This window comes from Nerophis ophidion, linkage group LG18, assembly GCF_033978795.1.
Source record: "Nerophis ophidion isolate RoL-2023_Sa linkage group LG18, RoL_Noph_v1.0, whole genome shotgun sequence".
Classification (NCBI taxonomy): domain Eukaryota; kingdom Metazoa; phylum Chordata; class Actinopteri; order Syngnathiformes; family Syngnathidae; genus Nerophis; species Nerophis ophidion.
In genome coordinates, this window is record NC_084628.1 from 47770499 (window position 1) to 47798127 (window position 27629).

At 42.5% G+C, this 27629-nt stretch overlaps 1 protein-coding gene across 1 annotated transcript in view; it reads left to right on the plus strand.

Moving 5' to 3' along the window:
- grik4 (glutamate receptor, ionotropic, kainate 4) overlaps positions 1-27629 on the plus strand; it is a 1015986-nt gene that overhangs the window by 669720 nt on the left and 318637 nt on the right. Inside the window, 1 exon segment of the mRNA XM_061878268.1 lies at positions 10201-10366. Within this exon segment, the coding sequence (XP_061734252.1) occupies positions 10201-10366 (166 nt within the window).

Sequence of the window (27629 nt, forward strand, 5' to 3'; positions counted from 1 at the left end):
GAACACCACTACAGTAGTTTCAAACAAATAAAGTGCACTTTTGTGCATGATGTCACTAAGATGACACATCAAAACAACACTCAATTAAAGTGCACTTTTTGTACAGAACACCACTACAATAGTTTCAAACAAATAAAGTGCACTTTTGTGAATGATGTCACTAAGATGACGTATCAAAACAACACTAAATTAAAGTGCACTTTTTGTACAGAACACCACTACAATAGTTTCAAACAAATAAAGTGCACTTTTGTGCATGATGTCACTAAGATGACACATCAAAACAACACTCAATTAAAGTGCACTTTTTGTACAGAACACCACTACAATAGTTTCAAACAAATAAAGTGCACTTTTGTGCATGATGTCACTAAGATGACATATCAAAATAACACTAAATTAAAGTGCACTTTTTGTACAGAACACCACTACAATAGTTTCAAACAAATAAAGTGCACTTTTGTGCATGATGTCACTAAGATGACATATCAAAACACTAAATTAAAGTGCACTTTTTGTACAGAACACCACTATAATAGTTTCAAACAAATAAAGTGCACTTTTGTGCATGATGTCACTAAGATATTTCAATAAGTGTTAAATAAAAATGAGCTGCATAATAGGAAATCAAATAGTGTATGTCCTTCACTATGTGGTAGGTTCCTGCGGAGGTTATCTCCTTTTGTTATTTATTATTTGTTTCATACGGTGTTGATCTGGAAATTGTTGCTTGGGCATTTTGTTGGTGTGGCACCGGCCATAGATGTTGACATGCGGAGTTTCAAGCACTCTTCATTCTCTAGCAGGTGACTTTTCGAATGATGCTACAAATGAGTATTAATGCTACTTTTTTTTTAGCAACGCTTTACCTCATACTTGACATATTACGGTTGTCTGCTCGACATCTTCCCGCTTGAAGCCAAACCACCGCCAGACGATGGACCCCGTGCTGTTTTTCTTAGGAATTCATTGTTCCTCCATTTGTTACCAAATTCACACTTTCTTTCTCTCGTATTACCACTGTGGGGCGGTACAGCTCGGTTGCTAGAGTGGCCGTGCCAGCAACTTGAGGGTTGCAGGTTCGATCCCCGCTTCCGCCTTCCTAGTCAATGCCGTTGTGTCCTTGGGCAAGACACTTTACCCACCTGCTCCCAGTGCCACCCACACTGGTTTAATTGTAACTTAGATATTGGGTTTCACTATGTAAAGCGCTTTGAGTCACTTGAGGAAAAAGCGCAATATAAATATAATTCACTCCGTTAGCACCACTGCTAATGTTACCCATGTGGCTACCTCTCTGCTTTGCGAGGGCATGTCATGTACAACGTCATGTTGCGCGCGCGAGAGTATGTGACGAATGTAAGAAGTGTTGCCTTTGGACCAGATGTTCCTCCGAGGGAATTTAAGTTGCTGGTCAATCCCAAGTTCTTTGGATGACACATAAAATGGTTTTAAATGATAACCCAGAACAGAATAGGTATTTTGCAATGTATTCCAAAGCTTTGGAGAGACCAACCTAAAAATAACATTCAATTCGCATCGCCCAGTTGATCTGAAAACACTACGGAAGTCTTGTCTTTTTCAATACGCCACTAGCCCCCACCCTTCAGAGTGAATACACATATATATTGTTTTCCTCAGCGTGAGAAGAGCCTTGTACCGTAATGCCCGCAGCTAAAAGCAACTGCATGAGAACGCATACTCGAGAATCCCGATATAGTCATTTTCTATATCACACAGCGATATATCGAGAATATTCGATATGTCTCCCAGCCCTACCGAAAAGTACCGAAATACTTTTGGTACTGGTACCGGTATCAAAATATTGGTATCGGGACAACACTAATACACACACACACCGAGCACCCACTGGCAGAAATGGACAGGGGAACCAGGTCAGAATTTTGAGAAGGAAACCAACAAAGTTTGGAGTTAAAAAATTAGGGAAACAAGAGAAGGGCACAAAGATTAGAAAAGGGAGAAATACAAATCGTCAACTGAAAGCACATTTGCACATTTCCCCAATGCGCTGTACAACTATTACCCAGGTTTTAGGCTTCTTGTTACCCAGGTTTGATCTTTCCGCCGTAAAACTGTCAGCACCGGCTGCATCTCCATCCATCCAGACATCTAGGGACTCTATTACACATCGATGGGCAAGGATGGAAATCCAATCGAGGGGATACAGGGACGAGGTAAAGGCGATGTATGGCTGCTGAGAAGCCCACAGACAGGGCAATCTGCTATGATGAAGAGGCCCCCTTTCCTTGTTCCTCCTCTCACACTCGGCACGTCCTCCGGTATCTCCTTCAAGCCCCACTGCGTTCTGCCCCTAATGTCTTTGCCAGCCGACCGACCCAACGCCCTGCCCGCCGCTTTCAGCCCGCATTCCCTCACCGGCTGCAGGAATTTGCCCGTGTTCGACACACCTTGGAGTACAATTGCGGTTAGTAAGCTAAATTAATTGCTGGTCACAAGGGAATACATTGTATTTATTATACTACAGTAAATCAAAGTTAGTGGAACATCATAATCAATTAGAAGATTGCTTGGCCAACTGAAGTGGACAGGACAAATGTATTCATTGATTCCTCTAGACGGCCTTGGCTGACTTTCCTTTCCTTAGCCCTTGTCTCATTTTTGATGACACAATAAAGGCAATGTTTCCCACCAAAATGATGCTGTCATATTAGTTTTCTTGGAAGCTAGGTACCAATTACCAATGTGGCAAATTAGCAGCAGAGTCGAATATCTGAGACCAGGTAATCGATTCCAGAACACAGGCTCTTAGAAAATCAAGAGAACACAAGACGAGACCAACAAGCCAAGCAAGGAACATAAGGGAGTATAGAGAGTAGTCTCTGACTTCAGTGTGAGCAAGCAAGAACAGCTCTTTCGGTGTGATTTATCAGGACTAAAACTGTTCTGCCGCCTCTGTTTTTGTCATGTCCTGGTGATCATGTTTAGTTATGTTATCAATCAATCAATCAATGTTTACTTATATAGCCCTAAATCACTAGTGTCTCAAAGGGCTGCACAAACCACCACGACATCCTCAGTAGGCCCACATAAGGGCAAAGAAAACTCACACCCAGTGGGACGTCGGTGACAATGATGACTATGAGAACCTTGGAGAGGAGGAAAGCAATGGATGTCGAGCGGGTCTAACATGATACTGTGAAAGTTCAATCCACAATGGATCCAACACAGTCGCGAGAGTCCAGTCCAAAGCGGATCCAACACAGCAGCGAGAGTCCCGTTCACAGCGGAGCCAGCAGGAAACCATCCCAAGCGGAGGCGGATCAGCATCGCAGAGATGTCCCCAGCCGATACACAGGCAAGCAGTACATGGCCACCGGATCGGACCGGACCCCCTCCACAAGGGAGAGTGGGACATAGAAGAAAAAGAAAAGAAACGGCATATCAACTGGTCTAAAAAGGGAGTCTATTTAAAGGCTAGAGTATACAAATGAGTTTTAAGGTGAGACTTAAATGCTTCTACTAAAGTGGCATCTCGAACTGTTACCGGGAGGGCATTCCAGAGTACTGGAGCCCGAACGGAAAACGCTCTATAGCCCGCAGACTTTTTTTGGGCTTTGGGAATCACTAACAAGCCGGAGTCCTTTGAACGCAGATTTCTTGCCGGGATATATGGTACAATACAATCGGCAAGATAGGATGGAGCTAGACCGTGTAGTATTTTATACGTAAGTAGTAAAACCTTAATGTTATGTTCTGTTTGGTTTTTGGACTTTGTCAGTTCCTGTTTTTTTCACTCCCTGCTTTGTTTCCATGACAGTCCTCATGCCACGCACCTGATTCATTTGGACTCATGCACCTGTTGTCAATCCCCACATCACTATTTAAGCCTGCAGTTGCGAGGCAGTCAGCCTGGCGACATCACCCTCTATACACCCTTGTTATTCATGCTGATGATCCATGCTGCTCTTTTCCTTGCTCTTTTTCTCGTTCCAAGTAAGTTTTCTTTATTCATGCCATAGTTTGCAAGTCCATAGTTCTGCCTTTGTGCGAGTTTTGTTTAAACCATTTGTTTTTGTAGTACTTTTGAGTGTTAAGATTAAAAGATATCATTACCTTCACACCATGTCCAATCCTTTCGCTTCGCACCTCGGGAAAACAGTCCACGCCGTAGTCCTAGTCTTGACAGTTTTGTGTCTATTTCCTTACGGCAGGTGTGTCAAAATCATGGAGAAAAATGTACTCCCAAGTGGGCCGGACTGGTAAAATCATGGCACGGTAACTTAAAAATAAAGACAACGTCAGATAGACTGTTATTTGACACAGGTTAAGGGAGGAGTCGGCAACCCACGATGTTGAAGGAGCCATATTGGATGAAAAATACAAAAATATCTGTTCGGAGTCGCAAAAAATGAGTCTTCTAGTGAACACATGACTTAAGTGTATATATTAGCTATAATAGCCTACTATCAAAATGACTATGGGTCACGGACTTAAGCAAATCTTCGTTGACAGAAATGTTGAAATGCAATATTTATTCTACACATTTTTACAACATTAGAAACCATTTGTAAATCAGAGGCTACTCAGAGGGTGAGATAACTTCTGGAAATTACTGGATTATAATGGTCAAAAGTATTAATGTGTGTGTCCAAGTTAAAAAAAAAAACAGGCTGTCTTCTTTTAATAGATTTATTACAATCTTTTGCACTTTAGGTAATATTTGCTGTGGTCTGGAACAATATGGCACACAAACAACTATTAGAAATGCAGCTGATATTACAAACAGACATTGTGTAATGAGACATGCAAATATTAATGATGTACAAAGAGGATAAAAGTAAAGGATATCAAATGAGATCAGATATACCTACAAATGAGGCATAATGATGGAATAGCATGTTAGCACTAAATAGCATGTTAGCACTAAATAGCATGTTAGCACTCCAACAAGTCAATAACATCAACAAAACTTTTTCCAAGATGGCACTGCTGTAGTGGCTGCTGTTGGCAGGAGCTCTGTGCTCTTGTGTCATCCTTGTGTGTTTCCCTCTTGTTTTCATGTGTTATTATATTTTTAGGGGCCTTTTGGTCCGGGACCCTTTGGGACTGTGTGACAAGGGGTGGCACTTTGTTGACCTCTGTGGTGCTTTTTTGTGGACTTCTGGATCTGCCTCCCGGGAGCTTTTTGGCCGTGGAGACCAGCTGCTGGGTGTCTGCCACACCGGAGTCGGTTTGGAGGGACTGGAGGAGATGCGGATGAGGGGACAGAGCTGCAGAGTTTGGAGGGACTGGAGGAGATGAGAATGAGGGGACAGGGCTGCGGAGCTAGCACTGAGCGCCGGGACGGAGAGGCTTCGCGGTGTCTTGGCTGGGTGAGCAGGTGTTGGACACCTCAGTCACCTTGGACGTATCCTCGCTCATCCATGCGGACTGGACATTGGCAGAGAGTGGAGTCGGCTCTCTTGGTTGCTTTGTTGGGTCTGCTTCTGTCTCTGGCCATGCTCCCTCCACCCCAGCAGACGATGGCGTGGAACACCACAGAGGCCACCACAGTGGATATGTTTCTTTTATTTTTTATTCATAGCTGTATGTAGAAGTGTCTGCTTGTATCTGCTGCTTTAATGTCCTCTGTATACCTTTCCTTGTAGACCCCCTCTTCTTATAGGTCTAATCTTGATGCCTGTCTATGGTTCCTTGCCAGTATTCCTGTGATTAGTTTAAGTCGGGTGACCTCCGAACCCTACCCAGCTGAAGCATGGTGGTGGTAGTATTATGCTCTGGGCCTGTTTTGCTGCCAATGGAACTGCTGCTTTAAATGAGGACAATGAAAGAGGAGGATTACATCCAAATTCTTCAGGTCAACCTAAAATCATCAGCTCGGAGGTTGGGTCTTGGGCACAGTTGGGTGTTCCAACAGGACAATGACCCCAAACACACGTCAGAAGTGGTATGGCTAGAATGAAGGTTTTAGAATGGCCTTCCCAAAGTCCTGACTTTAAACGTCTGGACAATGCTGAAGAAACAAGTCAATGCAAGAAAACCAACAAATTCAGCTGAATTGCACCAATTTTGTCAAGAGGGGTGGTCAACAATTCCAGCAGAAGCTTGTGGATGGCTACCAAAAGAACCTTATTGCAGTGAAACTTGCCAAGGGACATGTTAGCAAATATTAACATTGCTGTACGTATACTTTTGACCCAGCAGATTTGCTCACATTTTCAGTAGACCCATAATAAATTCATAATGATGTTTCCCTCTTACACACATGGAAGAGGGATGTGTACTATGACTATGAGTTGTTTTTTTTTCCTTGGCCTCAGTCTGGACCCCCTCTCCAGGGCCCAGGCTAACACCAATTGTTTTTATTTTATTTTAATCTTCTATTTTTTTCTCCCATTTCCCCCCTTCGTTTACCTCTATCTCACCTTTTTTGTAAGGGGCGCTGGAAGCCGGCAGACCCGTCAGCGATCCTGTTCTGTCTCCCTGTAATGTTTGTCTGATCTTGAATGGGACTGTGCTGAAAATTTAAATTTTCCTGAAGGAACTCTCCTGACGAAATAAATAAAGTACCATCTAATCTAATCTAAAATGCACCTTTGTGCATTCATGCACAGCATAAAAGGTTTGGTGGACAAAATGAGACAAAGAAGGAGGGGGAGATTTCACATTTAAACAAACTGTTGCGTCACAGTCCACACGATGGCGCGGCAAAATTATTAGGACAAAACGATGTTCACCATATACTCATATTAAACATACTAAACATTGATTGATTGATACTTTTATTAGTAGATTGCACAGTACAGTACATATTCCGTACAATTGACCACTAAATGGTAACACCCCAATAAGTTTTTCAACTTGTTTAAGTCGGGGTCCACGTTAATCAATTCATGGTAAACAGTGGGCTTTCTAACAATTGGGAAAGTTTGTGTCATGTTTGTCCACACAATGCCCCAGGGAGGCGCTAAAGAGCCGCATGTGGCTCTAGAGCCGCGGGTTGCTGACCCCGAGGTCAAGGTATATCACTGCTCTGACTTCTATTGAAGTGGATTGCTTTGTTATAGTTGGACACAGGTTCTTATTCACATTGAGAGTACTAATCCACAGCCTTCCGTGGAATGGTTGCCCTTAGTTTGACCCCGGTTAAAATCAAGAGTTGTGGGGACTTTTTTGAAAAATGGGGTCAAAAGTCAAAAGATTGTGTGCAAGGATTTTACCAAAAGTACTATTCCTCGACAAATAGATGTGAGAAGTGGGATGGCTAGTCATGATTTGACCTATTATCAATACCTGGCTAAGGGTATTCAAATCAAATCGAAATCAAATCAAACTTTGGGGGAAAATATTCATCATTAATTAGTTGCTTATTAACATGCAAATTAGTAACATATTGGCTCTTAATTAGTCATTATTAAATACTTATTAATGCCTTATTCTGCATGGCCTTATTATACAACCAGTAAGCCTTTAACTAAGTCTTCCCTCAATAACCTCATAATTATTGCTAGATTGCACCAAGTAAGGAAGTTGTCCTTCAATAACACTTAATGACTAATTACTAATAATAATTATTACATTACAAAACTACAATAAACCTAACCCTAACCCTTAACCGAAGGTGGACAGCACCTTTTAGCTCTTATTTCCAAAATTGTGTACACTACTGAACTGGGGTCTTATGGCCACGTATCTGGTGGTGTCAGAAGAGTATAACATTCAATGAAATTTGTAAAAAAAAAAGTGTAAAAATAGAAATTAGCATGTCACTAAACATGAAGTCCATGTTTGTTACTTATGGACTAAGTATATCATATAACAGTATGATTTTTAGTTTTTATTGTAACTATGGTCCAATAAGCCCAAATAGCAAAGAGAAATAAAACAATCATGTAAACAAAAAGCTTGAGCCTTAAGAGGTTAAGTCTTTGATACTTAGAATATTTTCCCCTAGTGTCCAAATAACTCAAGTCTTTATTTAGAATATGTTCCCCATACTAAAGTGTTACCCAAACTTTATTTATAAAGCGCTTTAAATACATAAAAAAAAATGCAATGCAAAGTGCTATACAAAGTTAAAAACAATAGCCCGATGACCCATAACCCCCAATTATAAATACGTATGCACGGACACGTATACCAAACACAAACATACACACACATCATACACTAATATGCAACTATATGGACCAATGATTGCAAGGCTGAGTACAGAGGAGCCATGTGAGCAAACAGTATCACAGCCAATAACCACTGAGGCAGATGGCTCATCTGGAGAACATTTGGAAAATAAAATTAATACAACTTGTAAACTAGTAAGAACAATGAGATAAAGTTGAAGTTAAACAGTTAAAGTATCAATCATTGTCACACACATACTAGATGTGGCAAAATTATTCTCTGCAGTTGACCCATCAACCTGGATCGCCCGGGAATCATTTTTGGTGATTTAACCCCCAATTCCAACCCTTAATGCTGACTGCCAAGCAGGGAGGTAATGGCTCCCATTTTTATAGTCTCTGGTATGACTCGGCCGGGGTTTGAACTCACGACCTACCGATCTCAGGGCGGACCCTCTAACCCAGGGGTGTCAAACTCAAATACAGAGTGGGCCAAAATTTCAAACTGAACAAAGCCGCGGGCCAAGGTTGAAGAAATTACCCATTTAATAGAGACCCAGACAAGTTTTGCAATAAATATTGAACAAGCAAGGCTTAAATAGGGCAGCATGGTGGTACAGGGGTTAGTGTATCTGCCTCACAATACGAAGGTCCTGGGTTCAATCCTGGGCTCGGGATCTTTCTGTGTGGAGTTTGCATGTTCTCCCCGTGACTGCGTGGGTTCCCTCCGGGTACTCCAGCTTCCTCCCATGCAACAGGCAGAGCTTATATAAGGTAACAGTGCAAAATCAACTTTCAAAAAAACTAACGAAAAAACATCAGTGGTATATTAAATAACATGTAAAAAATTAATGCCTCTTTTCTATTTGTAGCCTTCTGAGGTAAATATCAACATCAACTTTTTCCACAGGCTAACAAATTCAAAAATAAAATAAAAATGAGGTGGGCGGGGTTTGGTGTATATTATAGCGTTCCGGTAGAGTTAGTGCTGCAAGGGTTCCTGGGTATTTGTTCTGTTGTGTTTATGTTGTGTTACGGTGCGGGTGTTCTCCCAAAATGTGTTTTGTCATTCTTGTTTGGTGTGGGTTCACAGTGTGGCGCATATTTGTAACAATGTTAAAGTTGTTTCTACGGCCATCTTCAGTGTGACCTGTATGGCTGTTGGCCAAGTATGTGTGTGTGAAAGCCGCATATATTATGTGACTTGGCCAGCATGCTGTTTATATGGAGGAAAAGAGGACGCTAAAGGCAGTGTCTTTAAGGCACGCTCCCAATATTGTTGTCCGGGTGGAAATCGGGAGAATGGTTGCCCAGGGAGATTTTCAGGAAGGGCACTAAACTTCGGGAGTCTCCCGGGAAAATCGGGAGGGTTAGCAAGTATGAGTACTAGCGGTGAATGTGGTGTTACGGCGGCGGGCCAGCTCTAATGTTGATTTGATGTTGCCTCAAGGGCCAAATGAAATTAAACGGCAGGCCAGAGTTTGACACCCATGCTCTAACCACTAGGCCACAAGAATAAAATGGTCATGAACTGTCACCCGGGTCCTGGCATGATTTAGGTCTGGTGTTTTTCCTGTTTTGGTCTGCTTCCTGGGTGCACCCTCGTTCCATGTTTACTGTCGGTTTCCATGGGCACTGACCCTCCTCACCTGTCTTTGTTTAGCAATTAGTGTCCCCACCAGGTGTTTTGGGTAATCACTCCCCTTTATAGTTTTCTGTCACCCAGCACTAGTTGCTGGGTCCATGCTTGCTAAAAGCAACATTTAGGTTACTTCGAGTTTTTTGCCTTGCTCCAGTATTCCTTCCGCACCACAGTATTCCTCGCTTTTTGTTTTGTTTTTTAGCTCCTGCGTTAATTTATGAAAACCTTAATCATACCTGCATGCCCCTGCTTGTTTTCTGCCTTGGAAGGAATGCTACCAGCGCAGCTATGCGCCCACGCAGACTAAACAAAAATACCAGTAAGACATATGAAAAAAGTAAAAAAAAATAGTGTCAGAACAGGAATCCTTAGCTATGCAAGCTGGAATTAAACCTTTACGACAAATAACATTACCTAACAATCCATGTTTTGACTGAGCCTTATGTCCCTGTGCAGGTTCCCTACGTGAAGGTGGCTCCGGAAGACATCCTAAAGGTCCAGTTCCCTCGGTTCACCACTCTGGACCTGAGGCCAACCAACTCGGACGTCAGCTTGGCCGTAGCGAGCCTTCTCACCTTTTTTAACAGCACCGCCGCCTGCCTCATCTGCGCCCAGGCCGACTGTGAGTCCAGCATCAAACACACATGACAAAACACACCCAAGATAATTTGCTCACACAACACCATCCCTACACATGTCAACAAAGTGCAAAACTGCGTTTTATATGCCATCCATCCATCTTCTTCCGCTTATCCGAGGTCGGGTCGCAACCTAAGCAGGGAAGCCCAGAATTCCCTTTCCCCAGCCACTTCGTCCAGTTCCTCCCGGGGGATCCCGAGGCATTCCCAGGCCAGCCGGGAGACGTAGTCTTCCCAACGTGTCCTGGGTCTTCCCCGTGGCCTCCTACCGGTCGGACATGCCCTAAACACCTCTCAAAGGAAGCGTTTGGGTGGCATCCTGACCAGATGCCCGAACAACCTCCTCTGGCTCCTCTTGGTCTGAAGGAGCAGCGGCTTTACTTTGAGTTCCCCCCGGATGGCAGAGCTTCTCACCCTATCTCTAAGGGAGAGACTCATTTGGGCCGCTTGTACCCGTGATCTTATCCTTTCGGTCATGACCCAAAGCTCATGACCATAGGTGAGGATGGGAACGTAGATCGACCGGTAAATTGAGAGCTTTGCCTTCCGGCTCAGCTCCTTCTTCACCACAACGGATCGATACAGCGTCCGCATTACTGAAGACGCCGCACCGACCCGCCTGTCGATCTCACCATCCACTCTTCCCTCACTCGTGAACAAGACTCCTAGGTACTTGAACTCCTCCACTTGGGGCAGGGTCTCCTCCCCAACCCGGAGATGGCACTCCACCCTTTTCCGGGCGAGAACCAAGGAATCGACTTGGTGGCGTTGATTCTCACCCCAGTTGCTTCACACTGAGCTGCAAAGCAATCCAGTGAGACCTGAAGATCCTGGCCAGTTGAAGCCATCAGGACCACATCATCTGCAAAAAGCAGAAACCTAATCTTGCAGCCACCAAACCAGATACTTTTGATTTTTCATCGTTCCAAGACTTCGCGGTACTTGAACTCTTCCACTTGGGGCAGGGTCTCCTCCCCAACCCGCAGGTGGCACTAAACCCTGTTCCGGGCGAGAACCATGGACTCGGAGGTGCTGATTCCGCTCCATTCTGTCCACTAAAGACGCTGAGATCATTATCCATGCGTTTGTTACGTCTCGTCTCGATTACTGTAACGTATTATTTTCGGGTCTCCCCATGTCTAGCATTAAAAGATTACAGTTGGTACAAAATGCGGCTGCTAGACTTTTGACAAGAACAAGAAAGTTTGATCACATTACGCCTGTACTGTATATACCTTTATATACATATATACATACATATATACCTATACTGTATATACCTTTATATACATATATACATACATATATACCTATACTGTGTATACCTTTATATACATATATACCTATACTGTATATACCTTTATATACATATATACATACATATATACCTATACTGCATATACCTTTATATACATATATACATACATATATACCTATAATGTATATACCTTTATATACATATATACATACATATATACCTATACTGTATATACCTTTATATACACATATACCTATACCGTATATACCTTTATATACATATATACATACATATATACCTATACCGTATATACATTTATATACATATATACATACATATATACCTATACTGTATATACCTTTATATACATATATACATACATATACACCTATACTGTATATACCTTTATATACATATATACATACATATATACCTGTACTGTATATACCTTTATATACATATATACATACATATATACCTATACTGTATATACCTTTATATACATACATATACACCTATACTGTATATACCTTTATATACATATATACATACATATATACCTATACTGTATATACCTTTATATACATATATACATACATATACACCTATACTGTATATACCTTTATATACATATATACATACATATATATACCTATACTGGCTCACCTGCACTGGCTTCCTTAAGATGTGACTTTAAGGTTTTACTACTTACGTATAAAATACTACACGGTCTAGCTCCATCCTATCTTGCCGATTGTATTGTACCATATGTCCCAGCAAGAAATCTGCCTTCAAAGGACTCCGGCTTGTTAGTGATTCCTAAAGCCCAAAAAAAGTCTGCGGGCTATAGAGCGTTTTCATTTCGGGCTCCAGTACTCTGGAATGCCCTCCCGGTAACAGTTCGAGATGCCACCTCAGTAGAAGCATTTAAGTCTCACCTTAAAACTCATTTGTATACTTTAGCCTTTAAATCGACTCCCTTTTTAGACCAGTTGATCTGCCGTTTCTTTTCTTTTTCTCATATGTCCCTCTCTCCCTTGTGGAGGGGGTCCGGTCCGATCCGGTGGCCATGTACTGCTCGCCTGTGTATCGGCTGGGGACATCTCTGCGCTGCTGATCCGCCTCCGCTTGGGATGGTTTCCTGCTGGCTCCGCTGTGAACGGGACTCTCGCTGCTGTGTTGGATCCGCTTTGGACTGGACTCTCGCGACTGCCTTGGATCCATTATGGATTGAACTTTCACAGTATCATGTTAGACCCGCTCGACATCCATTGCTTTCCTCCTCTCCAAGGTTCTCATAGTCATCATTGTCACCGACGTCCCACTGGGTGTGAGTTTTCCTTGCCCTTATGTGGGCCTACCGAGGATGTGGTAGTGGTTTGTGCAGCCCTTTGAGACACTAGTGATTTAGGGCTATATAAGTAAACGATTGATTGATTGATTCTCATTTTCTCATTCTCACTCTGGTTTTACATGCCGTTGTGGAGGTCTTGCTCCTCCGTGTTCGTTGGACCACCAATCATCGACATCCAAGGCTCATCCAGGTTTTATTTTTCAATAAATGTGCAAAGTCTTTTCTCAAGTGAGCACACAAATGTTTTTCCTCCAGTGTCGTGTCTCGCTCTCGCTCGGCTTCTCTCTCCACCATCCCTCTCCTTCCCGACTGCTGCCTTTAACAGAGCAGACAATCTCTCTCAGCTGTGTCATCTACGCACCTGCCGCTAATCTCAAAGCCGATCCTGGCACACCCCGCTTCGCTGCAGGTCCGCTGGCCACGCCCCCCCCACAGCCGTCCTTTTAAAATGAGTTGTCATCCTGAGCCTTACCGGATGCACAACAACTGTGTTCTACAAACGGATGCAACACTTCATCATCATCTAACCCTTCTGACTTCGTCGTATTTAAATCCAAATTAAATCGGTCTTCTCCTCCGGAAACGCTTCTGATTGACTGAAAGACAAAGTAAAAGGAACAAGGCTTGCAGTCGAGGCCACCATTGATCTCAGCACCTCCCTGTCCAAGGCACTCGTTAGATTCTAAAGATACTAAACTGAATGACCTCAAAAAAGCCTCTCGATCCCCTTGGGGCGAATTTATTTTCGTAAATAGAAAGGCAGATTAAATCATGGCCAGTTCCCACCCTCTTGTAGTCCATCCAGCAGTAATTACAGCTCCCCAGACAAAGGCAGCATGACCCTGAGTGGCACCGGCTCACCTTTTTTTTTTTTTTTCTGTCTGGCAGTTGGTTTAAGGCTTTCAGACGCACAAATACACCCACCGTGTATCATTTAGACTGAGACACTTTGAACCACACTATCTTAATGTGTAGTTCTTTTCCGCCGCTTATAGAGGACCTATAATGGATGTCATCTCTTCTGACTTATAAATGTTTTTACAATGTTGGATAGTCGCGTTAAACAATACCAAAGTGTCAAACCATAAGGTTCATGAGCTTGCGTGTACTTTTGGCTGCCTTTGTTCGCAGGGTTTTGCAATATGCATCGTGATGTCCGAGTAAAGTTAAAGTCACACAGAGAGGGGGGGTTGCCCACATCTGAGGTCCTCTCCAAGGTTTCTCATAGTCAGCTTTGTCACTGGCGTCCCACTGGATGTGAATTCTCCCTGCCCACTGGGTGTGAGTTTTCCTTGCCCTTTTGTGGGTTCTTCCGAGGATGTTGTAGTCGTAATGATTTGTGCAGTCCTTTGAGACATTTGTGATTTGGGGCTATATAAATAAACATTGATTGATTGATTGACACACACACACACACACACACTAGGTGTGGTGACATTTGTCCTCTGCATTTGACCGATGGGTCAAATTTATGCTGTTATTGGGCTAAAACAAAGATAACAAGGAGTTTCATCCTTGCACAGATACAAAAAGGACAATTTAAGCACTATAGCTAATAACTATAGCAACAGACTTTAAGCATACTAAAGTTGTGTGATAATATATAGACATGATTATTCTAACATTTCCCTCCTTTTAGAACATGGAGAGGAGAGCTGCAAAACGTGTGGGCTTACTGTACAATACAAGTAGCTACGTTCTGGCACTGGAACGCAGGACATGCTGGATCTAAATAGTGTGCGTCATCGCCATCAGTGTCAGGTGTGTTGATTGTAGATTGAGAGCAGCCTTTGGAGAGGAACGCCCGCGGTCGTGTACAGAGGAGCGCACTGAGGAATGAGCCGTAAAAGCTCTTCTCTAAAAATTAAGAGGTTCAAACAAGTGAGAATGATGATAGATTTTTAAGTTAAGGTTAAAGTACCAATGATTGTCACACACACACACACACTAGGTGTGGTGACATTTGTCCTCTGCATTTGACCGATGGGTCAAATTTAGGCTGTTATTGGGCTAAAACAAAGATAACAAGGACTTTCATCCTTGCACAGATACAAAAAGGACAATTTAAGCACAATAGCTAATAACTATAGCAACAGACTTTAACCATACTAAAGTTGTGTGATAATATATAGACATGATTATTCTAACATTTCCCTCCTTTTAGAACATGGAGAGGAGAGCTGCACAACGTGTGGGCTTACTGTACAATACAAGTAGCTACGTTCTGGCACTGGAACGCAGGACACGCTGGATCTAGATAGTGTGCGTCATCGCCATCAGTGTCAGGTGTGTTGATTGTAGAGTGAGAGCAGCCATAGGAGAGGAACGCCCGCGGTCGTGTACAGAGGAGCGCACTGAAGAATGAGCCGTAAAAGCTCTTCTCTAAAAATTAAGAGGTTCAAACAAATGAGAATGATGATATATTTTTAAGTTAAGGTTAAAGTACCAATGATTGTCACACACACACACACACCAGACATGGTGAAATGTGTCCTCTGCATTTGACCAAACCCCTTCGTCGCCCCCTGGGAGGTGAGGGGAGCAGTGAGCAGCAGCGGTGGCTGCGCCCGGGGATCCTTTTTGGTGATTTAACCCCCAATTCCTGACCTTGATGCTGAGTGCCACGCAGGGAGGTAATGGCTCCCATTGTTCTAGTCTTTGGTATGACTCGGCCAGGGTTTGAACTCGCGACCTACTGATCTCAGGGCGGACACTCTAACCACTAGGCCACTGAGCAGGTATTTTTTCACATTTGGTAGTCATATAGAGGGCATGTTTATATTACTGTTAAAAAGAACATCATTAAAATGTCATTTTTTGGTATAGTAAGGTACCTTCACCACAAACGTATTCTCCTTTGTAGCCACGTGTCTATTCAGTTTTACAATGTACAGCTCTGGGCCAAAAATAATGATAATTAAAGCTGCAAGCAGCAATGGACGGGACCAACTTTTGCTGGTGTTTCCTGCCTTTACCCATTCAACATATCTTTACCTGCACACGACCTACCTTCCCTGCATCCTGGGGTCACACTGCCGCTTCTTTCTTTCACCCATACATGCTGGTGCTTCCTGCCATCACCCAGACAACATATCTTTACCTGCACAGTACCTACCTTCTCTGCATTGTGTGGTCACGCTGGTGCTTCCTGCTTTTAAGCAGCCATCTTGAGACGGCAGCAGCGCAGCAGCATCGGCGCAGAGGTTCTTTGAAGGCTCGTAAAATCAAAACCGGAGCAGTTAGAAAAACTCTTTGCGCAACTTTTAACTTTTAATCAGAAGGGTTCAATCTCTTTCCTATGCAAGTTTGAAGCCGACACAACAAACGCGCTCTGAGGAGATAATGTTTGAAAAAGTGTAACAGGTTTTCACAAAACTTTTGTTTTGAAGGGGTAATTGCCAACTTCATGTTGAATTTTGCTGAAGGATGTCAATGAATGAAATGTAGGTCTAAATAAGACCTACATATAGGTTTTTGTTTCATGTCTCTACGACATTCTTACCGGAAGTTACAAGCAGTTTTGTCTGTGTTTTCTTCCTAGGAGCAGTTTTGTCTGTTTTATTCCTAGGGGGCGCTAGAGCGCAATTTTGAGTTTTGGGGTTTGGTTTTTTATTAGATCGTGATTTTCGTCCGTTCTGATGTGTTTGTCCATTTTATTTTAGTTTTGAGGCATTTTAAAGGGGTCAAATTACAGCTCAAAGAGGCAAAAATGACATATTTTAGGAAACTTTTGTTTGGAAGGGGTTTTTGCCAACTTTTTGTGGATTTTTGCTGAAGAAAGTCAGTGTATGAAATCCAGGTCTAAGTCAGACTTACATATAGGTTTTCGTTTCATGTCTCTATGACATTCCTAACGTAAGTTACAAGCAGTTTTGTATGTGTTTTTTCCCAGGGGGCGCTAGAGCACAATTTTGATTTTTGGTCATTTTGATTAGATCGCGATTTTTGCCAGTCCTGATGTGTCTGTGTTAAATTTGGTGAGTTTTGAAGCATTTTAAGGCGGTCAAATTACAGCTCAAAGAGGCAAAAATGACATTTTTAGGAAACTTTTGTTTAGAAGGGGTTTTTGCCAACTTTTTGTAGATTTATGCTGAAGAAAGTCAGTGTATGAAATCCAGGTCTAAGTCAGACCTACATAGAGGTTTTTGTTTCATGTCTCTATGACATTCCTAACGTAAGTTACAAGCAGTTTTGTATGTGTTTTTTCCTAGGGGGCGCTAGAGCGCAATTTTGATTTTTGGTCATTTTGATTAGATCGCGATTTTTGCCAGTCCTGATGTGTCTGTGTTAAATTTGGTGAGTTTTGAAGCATTTTATGGGGGTCAAATTACAGCTCATAGAGGCAAAAATGACATATTTTAGGAAATTTTTGTTTAGAATGGGTTTTTGCCAACTTTTTGTGGATTTTTGCTGAAGAAAGTCAGTGTATGAAATCCAGGTCTAAGTCAGACCTACATATAGGTTTTTGGTTCATGTCTCTACGACAACCCTAACGGAAGTTACAAGCAGTTTTGTATGTGTTTTTTCCCAGGGGGCGATAGAGCGCAATTTTGATTTTTGGTAATTTTGATTAGATCGCAATTTTTGCCAGTCCTGATGTGTCTGTGTTAAATTTTGTGAGTTTTGAAGCATGGTAAGGGGGTCAAATTACAGCTCATAGAGGCAAAAATGACATATTTTAGGAAACTTTTGTTTAGAAGGGGTTTTTACCAACTTTTTGGAGATTTTTGCTGAAGAAAGTCAGTGTATGAAATCCAGGTCTAAGTCAGACCTACATATAGGTTTTTGGTTCATGTCTCCACGACAACCCTAACGGAAGTTACAAGCAGTTTTGTATGTGTTTTTTCTTAGGGGGCGCTAGAGCACAATTTTGATTTTTGGTCATTTTGATTAGATCGCAATTTTTGCCAGTCCTGATGTGTCTGTGTTAAATTTGGTGAGTTTTGAAGCATTTTAAGGGGGTCAAATTACAGCTCAAAGAGGCGGTGGTATAATAATAATACAACCTTAGAAATACAGTAGGGTCCTCCTTCCCAAAGGGACATTCGGTCCCTAATAAAGAAAATTGGCCTCTCAGGTGTCGTTCAGACTCCAAGTTTTTCGGGACAAAATAAACCAATTTTGGGCATTATCCGCCCCACCTCTGGCAGTGTGTTGCCGGGCCGAAAGAGGACTGAAGAGGCAATGAAAGACGAGGAGAGGAGTTGTTGTTCAACAGGTGGAGGTGAAATATAATGATTGGAGTGAGGAAGGCAGCAGATATCCACACTGGATTAATTCATGGAAGACAGTGTCCACAAAATGGCCGTATTGATCACATCCTCCCGTGAGAGCACTTTCTCATTCAGTTGAAAATGCCACAAGCCTCGTGTTGCATGCACCACAACCGCCCCATTCGATGATTCACCACTTGCAGAAATCATTGAAAAATGAAACTCAGTCGTCGTCATAATTGTTGGATATGACTTTAAACCAGACCTGGGCAAATTTAGGCCCGATTCAATCTGGCCCGATGGACACATCTAAATGTTTTTTATCGATCTTTAAAGGAGAACATTATCACCAAACCTATGCAAGCGTCAATATATACCTTGATGTTGCAGAAAAAAGACCATGTATTTTTTTAACCGATTTCCGAACTCTAAATGGGTGAATTTTGGCAAATTAAACGCCTTTCTGTTTATCGGACTTTTAGCGATGACGTCACCAAGGTAACACACCCACCATTTTCATTTTCACATTACAAACACCGGGTCTCAGCTATGTTATTTTCCGTTTTTTTCGACTATTTTTTGGAACCTTGGAGACATCATGCCTGGTGGGTGTGTTGTCGGAGGGTGTAACAACACTAACAGGGAGGGATTCAAGTTGCACCACTGGCAAGAAATCTGCCGCCAGACCCCCATTGAATGTACCAGTGTCTCCACATTTGACCGGCGATGCTAAGACAGACATGGCACAGAGATGTATGGATAACCTGCAGATGCATTTGCAACCATTAAGTCAACCAAATCACAAAGGTGAGTTTTGTGGATGTTGTTGACTTATGTGCTAATCAGACATATTTGGTCACGGCATGACTGCCAGCTAATCGATGCTAACATGCGACGCTAATCGGTGCTAACATGCTATTTACGCTAGCTGTATGTACATTTGAAACTAGATACCCACATTTATTGCGAAACAAACACTTACCAATCGACGGATTTAAGTTGCTCCAGTGTCACAAGATGCGAAAGTCCTGATCGTTTGGTCCGCACATTTTACCGGCGATGCTAATAAGGCAGCTATGCTATGGGCCAGTTCATTAGGTACACCCACGCTATGGCCGAATAGCGTCAATAGCTTCAGTTTCTTCTTCTATTTCGTTTTCGCTATCTGCCTCCATACTCCGACCATCTGTTTCAATACATGCGTAATCTGTTGAATCGCTTAAGCCGCTGAAATCCGAGTCTGAATCCCAGCTAATGTCGCTATATCTTGCTGTGGTAACCGCCATGTTGTTTGTATTGGCAGCACTGTATGACGTCACAGGGAAATGGACAGTGGTTTCGAAGATAGCGAAAAATAAGGCACTTTAAAGCTTTATTTAGGGATATTCCGGGATTTTGAAAAAAACTTAAAAAAATAAAACAAGGCACTGGGAACTGATTTTTATTGTTTTTAACCCTTTTGAAATTGTGATAATGTTCCCCTTTAAGATGGAAAGTGTAGCTGCCATTATGATGTCAAGTCATGTTTTCTATTGAACGTGAGTCTTCAACTATACAAAGTATTTAGATGGTTGGAATCTGTGCTTATGTATTATATACCAGTTACTATGGTAATGTAATTAGTTACTATGGTCATTGTGGAGAGACGGAGCATAAGGGCACGCTGGAGCCAAGAGAGTCGCAGCTGCCTCTTTGACAGCTGCAGCAGGAACGACGCAAACTCGTAAGAGCCGACTTATTACCACAGTTTTCTCACTCATGCCGGTTGACATGTGGTAGTGAACCATGTTCACTTGACCGCGCTGTTCCATTGAAAAGCTTCACTGTCATCTTTAGGGAATGGGCAGCATGGCGTAGTGGGTAGTGCGGCCGTGCCAGAAACCTGAGGGTTACAGGTTCGCTCCCCGTCTATGGACATCCAAATCGCTGCCGTTGTGTCCTTGGGCAAGACACTTCACCCTTTGCCCTCGGTGCCGCTCACACTGGTGAATGAATGATGAATGAATGATAGGTGGTGGTCGGAGGGGCCGTAGGCGCAAACTGGCAGCCATGCTTCCGTCAGTCTACCCCAGGGCAGCTGTGGCTACTGATGTAGCTTACCACCACCATCGTGTGAATGAATGATGGGTTCCCACTTCTTTGTGAGCGCTTTGAGTATCTAATAATAGAAAAGCGAGATATAAATCTAATCCATTATTATTATTAAGTAAACATTGAAACACCGGCTGTGTTTGTTTTGCTACAGTCGCTTTCCACCAACATCTTTCTTCTTTGACGTCTCCATTATTAATTGAACAAATTGCAAAAGATTCAGCAACACAGATGTCCAGAATACTGTGTAATTATGCGATGAAAGCAGACTACTTTTAGCCGTGATCGGTGCTGGAAGAACATGTCCGCTACCACCGGTGACGTCATCATACGCGTCAACATTCCGCGACGTTTTCAACAGGATACTTCGCGGGAAATTTAAAATTGCAATTTAGTCAACTAAAGCGGCCGTATTGGCATGTGTTGCAATGTTAATATTTCATCATTGATATATAAACTATCAGACTGCTAGTAGTGGCTTTCAGTAGGCCTTTAACAGTTAGGGATACTTTGTACCTTGTACAATAGAAACAAATGAATGGAAATAATCCCCATAACCAAGGAAATGACTGTGAAATTAGTTTTTTCCGAAGACATTAAAGACCTACTGAAAGCCACTACTAGCAACCACACAGTCTGATAGTTTATATATCAATGATGAAATATTAACATTGCAACACATGCCAATACGGCCGCTTTAGTTTACTAAATTACAATTTTAAATTTTCCGCTGAAAACGTCGCGTAATGATGACGCGTGTTTGTGACGTTATTGGTTGGAGGGGACATATTAGCCCCTAAAAGTTGTCTCTTTTCATGGCATAATTACACAGTAGTTTGGACATTTGTGTTGCTGAATTTTTTGCAATTTGTTCAATTAATAATGGAGACGTCAAAGAAGAAAGCTGTCGGTGGGAAGCTTTTAGCCTTTACACTGCAAAAACTGAAATTTAAGTAAGATTAAATATCTCAAATATCGGCGATATTCGCTCTTTTTCTGTCTAAGATTTTTCTTCCCACTAAGCAGATTTTATGTTAGTGTTTTACTTGTTTTAAGTGTTTTGGTCCTAAATCATCTATATTGAGTAAAACATGCTTGAAAATAGAATATCAAGTCTTGCAAAGCTATGTCATCAACACAAGTGTAAAACTACTTTTTTTAAAGTAATAATTTCTTATTTCAAACATGAAAAAAAATCATGATTTTGACAGAATTGTGTCTCATGATTGAACCAGATGTCAGCCAAATGGACTTTTTGCTGTTTTATTTTCAATGAAACAATAGAAAATACGTACTCATATATAAATATATACAGTTGACACAGTACAGTAAACTGACTTTTAATATTTAAACATTTAACATTTCAAACAATGTTATTGTGTGTGTGTGTGTGTGTGTGTGTGTGTGTGTGTGTGTGTGTGTGTGTGTGTGTGTGTGTGTGTGTGTGTGTGTGTGTGTGTGTGTGTGTGTGTGTGTGTGTGTGTTTTGTCTCGTCTTGTCTTGTCTCATGGTATTGTTAGTGGGGCGGCATAGCTCGGTTGGTAGAGTGGCCGTGCCAGCAACTTGAGGGTTCTAGGTTCGATTCCCGCTTCTGCCATCCTAGTCACTGCTGTTGTGTCCTTGGGCAAGACACTTTACCCACCTGCTCCCAGTGCCACCCACACTGGTGTAAATGGAACTTAGATGTTGGGTTTCACTGTGTAAAGCGCTTTGAGTCACTAGAGAAAAAGTGCTATATAAATAAAATTCACTTCACTTTCCAGTAGGAACAATAAATTAGTTTTTAGTATAAATTTGCAGGTTTCAATAAATGTAATGCCGAGCGCACATCACTAAGTCAAGATAATGACACTAGCATTTACTTAATTTAAGAATATTTTTCAACATATTGAGCAAAAAGGTCTCTTTTTTTCTACCAAAATAGTGAAAATATACTTAAGGTATTTTTGGGTTCATTGATGTTAGCTAATTTTACTTGTTCTGGAAAGTCTTGACAAGCCAAATTTTCTTGTTCTATTGGCAGATAATTTTGCTTAATTCAAGTAAAATACCCCTAATTCTTGTATTATTTTTACTTACTTTTTAACACTGACTTTTAGCTTTTAGCCACACAAACACAGGGTGTTTCCTTCTTTAAAATTCCCGGAGGTGAAGCTTTACTATGGATCGGGGCGGCATAGCTCGGTTCGGTAGAGTGGCTGTGCCAGCAACTTGAGGGTTGCAGGTTCGATTCCCGCTTGTGCCATCCTAGTCACTGCCGTTGTGTCCTTGGGCAAGACACTTTACCCACCTGCTCCCAGTGCCACCCACACTGGTTTAAATGTAACTTAGATATTGGGTTTCACTGTGTAAAGCGCTTTGAGTCACTTGGGAAAAAGCGCTATATAAATATAATTCACTTCACTTCATCAGAGCGGTCAAGCGAACATGGATCCCGACTACATGTCGACAGGCAATTTTCGGTGTGAAAATTGTGGTAATAAGTTTCCTTTTACCGGAGAACAGCGGAGATTCTGTCCTGCTGCAGCTTCGTGACTTCTCTCAGAGACTAGCGTCAACACGCCCTTGGACACACCCCTCGACTATCAGGTACTATTTAACTCGCTAAAACACTAGCAACACAATAGAAAGATAAGGGATTTCCCAGAATTATCCTAGTAAATGTGTCTTAAAACCTCTGAATCTCTCCCAATGCAATCGCCTTTTTTTTTTTTCCAGTCCTTCACTCTAAATTTCCTCATCCAGGAATCTTTCATCTTCGCTCAAATTAATGGGGAAATCGTTGCATTCTCGGTCCGAATCGCTCTTGCCGCTGGTGGCCATGATTGTAAACAATGTTCAGATGCGAGGAGCCCTACAACCTGTGACATCACGCGCACATGGTCTGCTACTTCCGGTACAGGCAAGGCTTTTTTATTGGCGACCAAAAGTTGCGAACTTTATTGTCTATGTTCTCTACTAAATCCTTTCATCAAAAATATGGCAATATGGTGAAATGATGAAGTATGACACATAGAATGGACCTGCTATCCCCGTTTGAATAAGAACATCTCATTTCAGTATGCTTTTAATTCAACAAAAACACTGATAAAAGTGAGCAGTACTTCCCTGCGATTTGATAATTGGTTTGTCTACTGTTTCCTTGTTTGACACTTGACATTCCAACTCCCGCTGGTAAACTGCAATCAGTGCTGGTTGGGTAGCAGAGGTTCCTTTACGATGTAATGAGTACACACCAAAGTGTGCACGGCTGACAAGATGAGTATAATTGTAGTGTGAGGTATATACAGCAGAGGATGGATGGATGGATGGATGGATGTATATACAGCAGAGGGACTGATCATGTCAATTAACCCGCAGAAGAGGTTCTATCTGCCTTTTTTGGGGGGGAAATGGTTTGATTTATTTTATTAGGATTGTGGTTTTGTCGACGGATGAAAGTGTGCTGGAGAGCGATTGTCTTTTATTTGTCTTCCATTGTCTTTTTAATGACAAATAAATTGTCAATCTCAAGGAAAACACCGAAATAAATTATGCCATTCTGAAGTGTCATATTTCATAAAAGTGTCGAGACCTGTCGCATTTCAGCGAGGTTTTATCCAAATAAATGTGACTAAAAGTCATTACTCTTATGGTCCTCCTGTGTTTTAGGGAATTATTCCCAGAATTTGTAGACAGTAACAAAGACAACAGAAAGAAGGTTTATGTGAAAATGAAATACCGATCTAATCACAAGTATCAATCATATTTTGATACCCACCTGGGTATTATGGATCAATCCCCCCCTCCCCTTACGTGAAGTGAAGTGAATTATATTTATATAGCGCTTTTCTCAAGTGACTCAAAGCACTTTACATAGTGACACCCAATATCTAAGTTACATTTAAAGCAGTGTGGGTGGCACTGGGAGCAGGTGGGTAAAGTGTCTTGTCCAAGGACACAACGGCAGTGACTAGGATGACTGAAGCGGGAATCGAACCTGCAACCCTCAAGTTGCTGGCACGGCCGCTCCACCAACCGAGCTATGCCGTCATACTTGCCAACCCTCCTAGATTTTCCGGGAGATTCCCGAAATTCAGCGGGAGAAAATTCAAATTTTCTCCCGGAATTCAGGCGGAGCTGGAGGCCACGCCCATCCAGCTCCATGCGGACCTGAGTGAGGACAGCCTGTTATCACGTCCGCTTTCCCACAATATAAACAGCGTGTCTGCCCAATGACGTTCTAACTGTAGAATGATGGAGGGCGAGTTCTTGGTTTCTTATGTGGGTTTATTGTTAGGCACTTTCATTAACCTCCTCCCAGCGTGGTAACAACACACAACAACAGCAGTCACGTTTTTGTCTACCGTAAAGCAGTTTGTCTGCCGTAAACAGCAATGTTGTGACACTCTTAAAAAGGACAATACTGCCATCTACTGTACATGCATGTGTGACAATAACATCTACGGCTTTTAGAGAGTGCCCCCCACCTCCTTAAATCGGAGGTCTCAAGGTTGGCAAGTATGCCTTACGTGTACTTGCTGGGACAGTTGTTGTTCTATTATCCTCTCTCCACACGAGGGGGGGCCCAACATGGGGTCTTTGGGTCGTTTGATTAGACCTGCCAAATAATGTAACACATATTGAGTGATGGCAAACGGACACCAGGTGGCAGCAGTGTACAGAGATTTAATATATATATATATATATATATATATATATATATATATATATATATATAATACTACTACTACTACTAATAATAATAAACAATACTAATCAACTATAGAATGGTGTGTGTCAAAAACCAAAGAGTGTGTATGGTGTAAGACTATGTGAAGTATTTAATTGGAGCGTTTTACCATAAGTGTTGGAGACGCCATGCTGTCAGACAAGGGCGAGGCAGGCAGGATAGTTCAGGGGCGGAAGTGGGGTCGAAAGGCAGGAGCGAGCCGTCGTTTTCTAGGGGCGAGCGAGGAGTTGAGGAATGAAGGAGGCAATCAGAGAAAGGAGATCCGGGGAATAGTGAGACGCGCAGCTCACTTTGCAGGCCACGGAGGGTAAGTTCACCATATGAGAACTAAGTTCCTGTGCCGATCCTTGGGTCCACTGGTCCTTTATTGATTTTGCTATCATCAGAACCAGGTGAGCAGATTGATAAATAAGTGCAGGCTTGTCACTGCGTGGGCCTGCTGTGCTGAGCGAGAGCGGGGGGGTGTCAGCGGGTCCTCTGGGTGGTCCCGCAGCGGAGGGAGACGCAGACTGTGTATGTGCCGTAACACATTCCCATCCTTACCTATGGTCATGAGCTTTGGGTTATGACCAAAAGGACAAGAACCCGGGTTCAAGCAGCTCTTCCTTAGAGATAGAGTGAGAAGCTCTGCCATCCGGGAGGAACTCGAAGTAAAGCCACTGCTCCTCCACATGGAGAGGAGCCAGATGAGGTGGTTCAGGCATCTGGTCAGGATGCCACCCGAACGCCTCCCTAGGGAGGTGTTTAGGGCACGTCCAACCGGTAGGAGGCCACGGGGAACACCCAGGACACGTTGGGAAGACTGGCCTGGGAACGCCTCGGGATCCCCCGGGAAGAGGCTGGGGAGAGGAAAGTCTGGGCTTCCCTGCTTAAGTTGCTGCCCCCGCTAACCGACTTTGGATAAGGGGAATAAGATGGATGGATGGATGGATTGATGAATGAACATTTTACAGCTGTCTGGCGGCTGAAGTGGATAGTGCACCCCTGAAATTTGTTAGGTTTCACGTGTCAGGTAAACCGCGACAAATGTGGCCATATGAATCCCCTTCCTGCTGTATGCCGTCAGCTAAATAGTTTGTCAAAATGCTCCTCCTAGTGTGTTGGCAGAGGATTGCAAGTCTCAGCCCCCGTTCAAGAGCCACAAGCAGAGCAAAACACTTACTGAAGACCTGCTAGCATAATTCATCCGTGAGTGTTGGTGCTGCCTCTTCAACACGCCCTCCCAGCCCCGAGATTTGTGCAGGAATCATATTTTTTTCTTCAAGGTGAGCATTAGGCCGGAGTAAGTGCCGTATAATGACACGGAACTGAAGTGGAGGATAAATCCTGAAAGTGAGTGCTCGGGAGGCAATGTGGTGGACAAGAGTAGCAAGACACTGTTTGTCATCCCAGGTGTCAACATGTGGTAGAGACACATTTAAATGGAGCAAGTGCACCGCAGTCAGACTACATGGCAGAGGTTGAATACTTTGCAATTATTTGGCACATGTTAAATATGTATTTGTGTTTTCGGAAAGCAACGTTCAAAGTCCCTGTTTAAGAAAACTTTGCCTATATGCGGAACTTTGCTACAAGCTGAAACTACAAAACCCCGTTTCCATTTGAGTTGGGAAATGGTGTTAGATGTAAATATAAACAGAATACAATGATTTGCAAATCCTTTTCAAGCCATATTCAGTTGAATATGCTACAAAGACAACATATTTGATGTTCAAACTCATAAACATTTTTTTTTGCAAATAATCATTAACTTTAGAATTTGATGCCAGCAACACGTGACAAAGAAGTTGGGAAAGGTGGCAATAAATACTGATAAAGTTGAGGAATGCTCATCAAACACTTATTTGGAACATCCCACAGGTGTGCAGGCTAATTGGGAACAGGTGAGTGCCATGATTGGGTATAAAAGCAGCTTCCATGAAATGCTAAGTAATTCACAAATAAGGATGGGGTGAGGGTCACCAACTTGTAAGCAAATTGTCGAATAGTATTAAAACATTTCTCAACGAGATATTGCAAGGAATTCAGGGATTTTACCATCTACGGTCCGTAAAATCTTCAAAAAGTTCAGAGAATCTGGAGAAATCACTGCACATAAGCGATGATATTACGGACTTTTGATCCCTCAATCGGTACTGCTTCAAAAACGACATCAGTGTGTAAAAGATATCACCACATGGGCTCAGGAACACTTCATAAAACCACTATCAGTAACTACAGTTGGTCGCTACATCTGTAAGTGCAAATTAAAACTCTGCTATGCAAAGCTAAACCCATTTATCAACAACATCCAGAAACGCCGCCGGCTTGGCTGGGCCCGAGCTCATGTAAGATGGACTGATGCAAAGTGGAAAAGTGTTCTGTGGTCTGAGGAGTCCACATTTCAAATTATATTTGGAAACAGAGGACGTGGTGTCCTCAAGAACAAAGAGGAAAATAACCATTCGGATTGTTATAGGCGCAAAGTTGAAAAGCCAGCATGTGTGATGGTATGGGGGTGCATTAGTGCCCAAGGCATGGGTAACTTACACATCTGTGAAGGCACCATTAATGCTGAAAGGTCCATACAGGTTTTGGAGCAACATATGTTGTCATCCAA